General features: G+C 48.7%; 1 protein-coding gene across 1 annotated transcript; it reads right to left on the bottom strand.

Annotated features, from left to right (window-relative positions):
• Nucleotides 1-608: 608 nt before the first annotated feature.
• On the bottom strand, nt 609-2,701 carry LOC134016691 (uncharacterized). The gene is made up of 3 exons (XM_062456021.1): nt 2,510-2,701; nt 1,098-2,333; nt 609-947 (listed from the first exon to the last, which is right to left on the bottom strand). Exons 1-3 carry the CDS (start codon nt 2,534-2,536, stop codon nt 870-872), a joined length of 1,341 nt encoding a protein of 446 aa, XP_062312005.1. The 5' UTR covers nt 2,537-2,701; the 3' UTR covers nt 609-869.
• Between the last annotated feature and the right edge of the window lie 6,503 nt (nt 2,702-9,204).

Below are 9,204 nucleotides of genomic sequence, written 5' to 3' on the forward strand. Positions count from 1 at the left end.
TGAAGTGTAGAGTGTGAAGTGTAGAGTGTGAGGTGTGGAGCGTGAGGTGTGAAGTGTAGAGTGTGAAGTGTAGAGTGTGAGGTGTGGAGTGTGAGGTGTGAAGTGTAGAGTGTGAAGTGTAGAGTGTGAGGTGTGGAGTGTGAGGTGTGAAGTGTAGAGTGTGAAGTGTAGAGTGTGAGGTGTGGAGTGTGAGGTGTGAAGTGTAGAGTGTGAAGGGTAGAGTGTGAGGTGTAGAGTGTAGAGTGTGAGGTGTAGAGTGTAGAGTGTGAGGTGTAGAGTGTGAGGTGTAGTGTAGAGTGTGAGGTGTAGAGTGTGAGGTGTAGAGTGTAGAGTGTAGAGTGTGAGGTGTAGAGTGTAGAGTGTGAGGTGTAGAGTGTAGAGTGTGAGGTGTAGTGTAGAGTGTGAGGTGTAGAGTGTGAGGTGTAGAGTGTAGAGTGTGAGGTGTAGAGTGTGAGGTGTAGAGTGTAGAGTGTGAGGTGTAGTGTAGAGTGTGAGGTGTAGAGTGTGAGGTGTAGAGTGTAGAGTGTGAGGTGTAGTGTGTGAGGTGTAGAGTGTGAGGTGTTGTGTCCTTGAGAAAAAAACACGGCCCACAGTTTTGGGAGGCATTTTTTATTTAGCCATCGCGCCAGCATGCTGACATGCGTGATGCCACATATCAAGAGGAGGGTTTTAGGGTGATGGAGGATGTGTGTTTGGGGGTTTGTGTAAAAATTGGTGGATGGATGGTGGTAAGGAGGATGGATGTGTGTGCGCAGTAAGGATCCCAGTGGTTTGGGGTGGAGGGAGGTGGAGATAATGGTGGATGTGAGTTGAGGAAAGCTGTGGGGAGGGAGGTGGCGAGGGCAGTTGGCGGTGGTGTTGGTGTCCCCTTATGCATTCTTGGAGCTTCTCCAGAAAAGCATGCGACCAAAGCAGCCACCCTTCTTCTTTCTCTTGATAGAAGATTTCTGAAAAACACCAAATAAATGACAATCTAACCAATACACTAGGGAGCATGCAGGGTTTACATTTCAAAACACAGCGACCCAATATGCATAACAGTACATTATAAAAGGCTCCGTCCTAGTTCAAATGGACCCTGAACATGATCGAACTACCTCGGTTTGGGTCTCTTGTGCCTGACATGTGGTTTCAGCTTGACGCTTGAGAAGTTGCTGTCGAAGAAGTTCCATGTGTCCTTGGCACTCTTGAAGCTCTTCTGCTTTCTCTATGAGCAGAGCTTCCAGTTCCGCTGAGCTTTGGCAAGCCTGTTTTTGCAGAGACTCTATCTCCGCACACTTACAGATCAACTCCTTTTGGATTTTGCACACGTCTTCCTGAACCTCTTCCAGGGCCTTCTCCAAAACACTGCAATGCATGTCCTTCTCCCTCAGGTCAATCTGCAGCTTGGTCATGGAGCCCGCCATCTTAATCAGGTTCAATCTGAATGCGTCCAGTTCCTGCTCAGCGCTTTTTGTGACCTGGAGGGCCTCCTTTTTTTCGTTGGAGAGGATGAGGATGTCGTCGTCCCTTTCGGCAATCTCAGCACGAAGGTTTTTCTCCAGGTTCACAAGATTTGCTCTGGTCATGTGGCATTTCATCTCAGCCCTGGTTCGGGCTGACTGGGCTGCACGGAGTTCGGCTTTAAGGGCAGAGAGCTCCGTCTGGAACTTGACCCCCAGCTGAGCTGGACTGGGGACCACGTTTCCCACCTCCAGCAGCTTTGCCGTTGTCCGAGTGAGACCCTGCTCAGAAATCTTCAGAGCTTCCACTGCCTGGTTCTTCTGGGATATCAGCTCCTGCTTCTCCTTCTCCCAGGCTCTGAGGTGAGAGGTCAAACGATCCTTCAGCTCTTGCGTGATCCTGCGAGTGTCCTGGAGGTTTTCCATGGCGACGCCGACTGCTGTTTCTGCTTCAGACTTGACAGCCACAGCCAGGGAGGTCTGGGCCTGAAGACTAATCAAGGCTTCGTCTTTGCCCGACAACAGACCTAATAGTCTGTCGCGGTCCAGCTGGAATCTTATCTCCTGGTCCTGCAGGTTGGTCCGAGCCAGCGCCAGGGCTTGTTCCGCCTGTAGACGAGCCTGTCCTTCCATCTGGAGCTTCTGCTGAAGCCTGTCTATCGTCTCCTCGACGATCTGCCTGTCCACCTTCATCATCTCCACCTCTTTGGCCATCTCCCTCTCTGTGGCTGTGGCCTCTCTGGCCCTCTTCTCCCAGTCCCTCACAGCCTCTCTCAGGCGACTCATGTTGGTCTTCCTCTTAGGTTTGCTCACAGCCTTGGAAGATGCCATTTCTGACATGAGGTATTCTGCTTTGTCAGCAAGAACATGAGAGAGGCTTTCCCCATTGGCCTTTCATAAGATTGAGACAAATAATATAAATGCGTGGTGAATAAAGAATAACTGCAATAATATGATTTTGTGATGACAGTTGATTGGAATTGATTACACTAAACAAACAATGACTATCTTGACAGCCATATCAACTGTTTTAATAATCAGTGTTGATTGGGGTTAGGTAACCCTACCTTGTCTTTTTTGTCTTCTTGATTCATTGTTCCTTTATATAATCTACAAAGTTCATAATCAAAAGAACATATGTTTTACTACAGAGGCAAAAATGATTGCTGTGCAACTAATGTGCTGAGAAAATGTTCGACGGTCACTGCGTTCGATTCTAAACATAATCATTATGACGCAGAACAATGGTCTGGAATGGAGGCCAATGAAAGTGCATATTGCCAATCGGCTACAAAAGCCTGTTAGCCTTTTCGAGCCTTTTCGAAAAACGAAAAGGCTAACATTTTGAAAAATAGCAAGTAGGTCTATGTAAGTTATTAGTTGACAGCGAGGAAGCCTTGTCGGCGAGCAGACAAGGAAATATGTGAGGCTATCTTTTGTCCTAATCTTTGCCTAATGCGAGGCCTCGGTTTCGTGCGCTGCCGCGGTCACCGCATACTTTTCTCACGTAGATATAATTGTTTATTAAATAAATTCAGCGTAAATTAAAAAATATTGTTTTAAAGTAGCCTACATGTTTAATTTAGCATCTACTCTTACCTTCACGATGTCTTCATGTATCTGAGCTTTAAAGTCGAATGCTTGTCATTTATAAACAGTGACTGCAATTATGACATATTCAATAAGTCGTCATGTTTCCATGGTGAATGAACGTTGACACAGTGAGATACTGTTGCCTGAAGTCAATTACCACAACGTCCTGACCCATTTAATATTTTTCATATGTACTGTATCCATATATTCAGCCGAAGTTAATGCTTCTGAAACCTGAATACTAACCATGTGCGAAAACTCAAGAGAAAACGTTTTAATATTAAAGACAATAATGGATTTAAGTTGCTCATTCAAACCATTTAGGCCTATTTGATGGAACAATTTATCTGTTTCCCATAATTACCTAAATGATGGCAAATGCCATAGTCTAATTTGTTCCGCCATAGTTTCATAATACACCTAACGCATTTTTACATTCCTCATAATAACATAGATCTCTCAAATACGATCTCTAACGTTGATTTAAATGCCTTTGCTTAAGCAAAACCTCTTTCACTGTCGGTCAGCCCTTTCCCCACCAAGTGCACTCTCTCTCTCTCTCTCTCTCTCTCTCTCTCTCTCTCTCTCTCTCTCTCTCTCTCTCTCTCTCTCTCTCTCTCCTCTCTTTCTTTCTCTCTCACATACACACACACTCATATTCACACGCACGCACACATGCTCTCACACACAAACGCACACACGCACACTTATACACACACTCTCTATCGCATACACACACTCACATTTTCACACACACTCACTTATACACACACACACACACACACACACACACACACACACACACACACACACTCTCACTGCCATACACACTCACACACACACATTACAGTAACACACATCAACACACACATAAACAGGGACACCGCAGGTAATAGATAAAGAGTTGTTTTTGTTATGTAAGATACAGAGTTGAGCTTCCAGACAGCCAGCCCCCGAACCAGCAAGTCACCCAACCAGTCTTCCAGTCAACCAGTCAGCCAGTCACCCAGCCAGTCAGCCAGTCAACCAGCCAGCCAAAGGTCCCCCTACATCCTCTCACGTTCTCTCTCCTTTCCCTTCTCTCTATCCCCCCTCTCCTCTCCAGCTCCATCCTCCCTTCCTCCCCCCTCTTCTCCAGCCCAGCCCCCCCCCCCCCCGCCCCTGCCCCCCCCACCCCAGCTCCACAGTGACCCGGGGAGAGCAAGGCGTGTATATCTGGCCCCCTTCAGGAGAGCTACAGGCTCCGGAGAAAATAAATCTGCTTTGGTTCATGGTGAGTTCAGCCAAGACACAACTCTCCACTATCTCTCCCTTTCATTCTTTCTTTCTTTCTTTCTTTCATTCTTTCATTCTTTTATTCTTTTATTCTTTCATTCTTTCATTCTTTCTTTCTCTCCCTCCCTCTGAGACGTCCCTGGTTCTTTCTCTCTTTCTCTACTCTCCTCATTCTCTCCATCTCTCCATCCCCACCTCAAGTTCAGAATGCCATGTTTTGTAAAAAGGACCAGGAGACCAGAAGACTCCATTATTGTCTGGTCTGGTATGGTATGTTCCTGCCTGGTCTGGTCTGGTCAGAGGTTAGAGTGCTGCTGAAAAAGTCCAACACCAACACCCCCCCCCCACCACACACACACACACACACACACACCAACACAAACACACCCGGTGTGTTGTTTCATGACCTCAGCGTTGACAGGGCTAAGCCTAGTCCGTAGCCACAGCCTCTCTGTTTATTGGAGATGGACTGACAGTGTTTGGATTGGAGAGAGGGAGGAAGGGAGGGAGGGTGAGGAAGTGGAAATGCGGAGGGTAGTAGAGGAATGGAGGGAGCAGTGTGGAGATAGAGGAGAGGAGGGATGGAGAGATGGAGGGAGCAGTGTGGAGATAGAGGAGGGCTAGCAGCAGGGAGCGAGGATGCGGTGAAGAGCAGAGAAGAGGTGGGATAGAGTGAAGCCTGACGATGGAGTTCTTCCAGACGTCTAATTAAGATAGATGTCAAGACAAGGGCCCCCGGTACAAACACTGCATCCATCTCCCTGACCCCTGACCCTGACCGGTGACCCCTGACCTGTGACCCCCGAGCCACAAGAGCATCGCCCTGGCCAGCTGAGAAACAGCTTTGGCAGGACAGCTTCATCTGGCCTGCACAGCCCCCTGGATAATACCTCTCAGCCTGTCCAGATCATTTGCAGTTTCACTACCCAATTTGTGGAAAAGATCAACTTTCAGTAAACAACTTGCAGACAAAGACCTTATTGTGTTCACAGATCCACTCTCCCAGGAGCCGGTGAATGAGGTGACCCTATACCTCTCCAGGTGTAAGGTATGCAAAGAGGCTCTCCACACTCTCCTGTCCATATTGACTCCTGTGTGTGTATGTGTGTGTGTGTGTGTGTGCATTAGGAGCTGGCTGGGCAGGGATTCCGAAGCAATCCTTCCAGGTTCGATGCTGCTGACAGCTCCCTCTTCTTATCTCTTGGCTCTGAGATCCATCATTTAGTATTTACTGCACCCAAACCCACCCGCCCACCACATCCCACCCTCCCCTAACCCCCCTCCCCCCACCCTGTGATCACCTGATCCTACACAGACCTGGCTGACCATAATCCCATAGTGGGGGAGGGTGGGGTAGGGTGGAGTGGGTGGGGGGGGATCCATACAGGGAAGGGTAGGTGTGTTAGATTACACTAAGTTTTTAATTATACGGCCTTGATAAACACACACCCACACACACACACATGCTAGGATGCAGGCCACTCCTGAACGCATGCACACACACACACACACACACACACACAGGCAGCAAGCATAACATGACATATTCCTACCCTATAACAGAATAACAAGACAAGGGGAACATCAACACGAGCACATGAAAAAGGGGTTTATGAAAACAGTGTGTGTTTGTCATCAGAGAGGACCAGAGAGGCTCCAGACTCCAGAGAACCAGAGAGAGACCCCTCCCGCCATCTCGGCCCCACCACGGGGGGGGGGGGGGGGGGGGGTGGAGCTGGGATAACAAGCAGGACCAGGCCGGGGGGGAATCTTCTTGTGATGACCACTCCTTTCATGTTGAGTCTCAGGGAACTTGAATGGCTCTCTGTTCATTCTCTCTGCACCCTGACCCCTGTCCTTCCATGCACACACACACACACACACACACTCCTGCAGGAATACACGCACGTGCACAAACACGTTGGAATGCATACGCACACACACTTACGCACGCACACAAACACGTGTAGGAACACACGCACGCACACACACGTCTTCACTCCGACCCGCTCCGCCCAAGCCTTGTCTGCTCACCAGGACAAGCCCCAGTCCTAATCAGGTCATTTCGAGCAGATCCATGACTGTGCTGACAGAGACCCAGGCCCCTGATGTAGGCCCTTCTTAAGGGAAGGCCTCAGAGCAAATAGTCCCAGGGTGAAAGGTCAGGGGTGCTGACCCCGGAGGGTGGGGCAGCGGAGGTGTCCGGCTGGGCCGTCGAGGGAGGGGGGGGGGGGTGAGAGGGGCGTGGGTGAGAAGGGGGGTGGGACCCTGCTGGTGGGCCAGCTGAATAAACAGCCTGGAACAAGGCTCGGATTCAGACCCAGAGACACACACAATCAACCAGGACCAGAAACAGGGCCAGGACCAGAAACAGGGGCAGGGCCAGAAACAGGGGCAGGGCCAGAAACAGGGGCAGGGCCAGAAACAGGACCAGAAACAGGGGCAGGGACCAGGAGGGACAATGAGGTGCTCCTGAACAATACAGAGAGATAGGACAGGGTTGATTTACATTTAGTCATTTAGCAGACGCTCTTATCCAGAGCGACTTACAGTAAGTACAGGGACATTCCCCTGATAACACACACACACACACAGCAGTCTTTGTGTCTTCCTCAGTACAAGAAGTTTGAGTCTGCAGTCTCTTAGACTGTCACTGTTGTTCTTCATGGCCAGCTTCCAACGTTCTCTCTCCTAGTCTGTGTACTATATCCCAGTGTATCTCTCCCAGTCTGTGTACTATATCCCAGTCTGTCTCTCCCAGTCTATCTCTCCTAGTCTGTGTACTATATCCCAGTCTATCTCTCCCAGTCTGTGTACTATATCCCAGTCTGTGTACTACATCCCAGTCTGTCTCTCCCAGTCTATCTCTCCTAGTCTGTGTACTACATCCCAGTCTATCTCTCCCAGTCTGTGTACTACATCCCAGTCTGTGTACTATATCCCAGTCTATCTCTCCTAGTCTGTGTACTATATCCCAGTCTGTCTCTCCCAGTCTATCTCTCCCAGTCTGTGTACTACATCCCAGTCTGTGTACTATATCCCAGTCTATCTCTCCTAGTCTGTGTACTACATCCCAGTCTAGCTCTCCCAGTCTGTGTACTACATCCCAGTCTGTCTCTCCCAGTCTATCTCTCCTAGTCTGTGTACTACATCCCAGTCTATCTCTCCCAGTCTGTGTACTACATCCCAGTCTGTGTACTACATCCCAGTCTGTCTCTCCCAGTCTATCTCTCCTAGTCTGTGTACTACATCCCAGTCTATCTCTCCCAGTCTGTGTACTACATCCCAGTCTGTGTACTACATCCCAGTCTGTCTCTCCCAGTCTATCTCTCCTAGTCTGTGTTCTACATCCCAGTCTATCTCTCCTAGTCTGTGTACTACATCCCAGTCTGTCTCTCCCAGTCTATCTCTCCTAGTCTGTGTTCTACATCCCAGTCTATCTCTCCTAGTCTGTGTACTATATCCCAGTCTATCTCTCCCAGTCTATCTCTCCCAGTCTATCTCTCCCAGTCTGTCTCTCCCAGTCAGTTTGTCTCATCCAATCTATCTCTCCTATTACTCTCCCAGTCTGTCTCTCCTAGTTTGTCTCTCTCTGTTCTCTGTCTTCTACTGTGTGTTGAACTACTTTAGCCACAAGGAACAACATGTTCTCAGCACTGAATTTATGTTTACCTCATCAGCTTTCAAACACATACACACACACACACACTCCCCGTGTACACACACACACACACACACACACACACACACACACTCACACAGACACACAACCTCCCCCACATACACAGACACTCGTATACACATGCCGTCACATACACACACACCCATTCCCCTATGTACACAGACAGAAAAACTGACACACACCCTGAACCCCCCCGCATATACATACAGAAACACACACACAGAAACACACACAGAAACACACACAGAACACACACAGACGCACTCCCTCACAAACACTGTCATAAAGTCATAAAGTCATAAAGCATCTCTGAATAAGTGGCCATCTTACTGTAACAACACCCTGAGGATTATGAGTCTCCAGAAACTTCCATATCTGGAAAATTCTACAGGAAGTGACTCTCATCTTCTTGAGCGCTCACAAGAAGTCACTCTGCAGTTTTTATTCATTAAAAATAACTTCAGAAACTAAGACAGCAAAAAGATTAATGTAATATCAGTTGAGGTCTCTGGATGCCGTAGACTTACTTGACATCTTGACTCATCCTGAGAATATCACTGCACACGATTGTATCTTTGGCAGTTACAAAAAAACAAAGCAAGCCATGTGAGATACTTACGTCCGCAATCCCAAACCAAACACAGCCACCCTAGTTCTGCAGAGGGCAATCAGCGTGGGATTTGAAATCGTATTCGCTCCAGTTCTGACAAAACGCCATCCCTGGTAAGGGATAAACACACACATATGCACACACACACACACACACACATGCACACAGGGACCCTTGTTTGGGGCCGTAGGGGGCACACGCTCTGATAATGAGGGCCATAGATGAAAGTGCAGCCCCTCACGTGAAAACAAACTCCCGCCTGGCCTGCGTTGTCTGGAGACTGACCCCTGTGACTCTCACTGGCCGCATTGTCCTCTGACCAATCTCCTTTGACAGCCTGTCACTCACCACCACGCATGTGCACCCCTCGGCCAATCGCCGACCACCCTCATGGCCTAACCCCACCCCCTGGGTCCAGTTTCTGTAGATAAGGGGATTTCCCATACTCCTCAGGGTCAGGGTGTTGTCTCGTTTGCTTGTCGCTTCACTGATTCAATAAGCCAGTCTTTGATGCTGAGAAACTCAGATCCGTAGATGCCACAGGTGTATGTTTGATTAAAACTACAGGACAGGACACAGGGTGTGTCAATGAGTGAGAGGCT

The sequence above is a fragment of the Osmerus eperlanus genome, unplaced genomic scaffold (genome assembly GCF_963692335.1).
Source record: "Osmerus eperlanus unplaced genomic scaffold, fOsmEpe2.1 SCAFFOLD_221, whole genome shotgun sequence".
Lineage (NCBI taxonomy): Eukaryota > Metazoa > Chordata > Actinopteri > Osmeriformes > Osmeridae > Osmerus > Osmerus eperlanus.

Coding starts and splice junctions, on each gene's coding strand:
- LOC134016691 (XM_062456021.1), bottom strand. CDS start 2,536: ATGAATCAAGAAGACAAAAAAGACAAG. Junction 2,334..2,509: donor AAGAAGACAAAAAAGACAAG/GTAGGGTTACCT, acceptor ATCTTATGAAAG/GCCAATGGGGAAAGCCTCTC. Junction 948..1,097: donor CACAAGAGACCCAAACCGAG/GTAGTTCGATCA, acceptor GGTGTTTTTCAG/AAATCTTCTATCAAGAGAAA.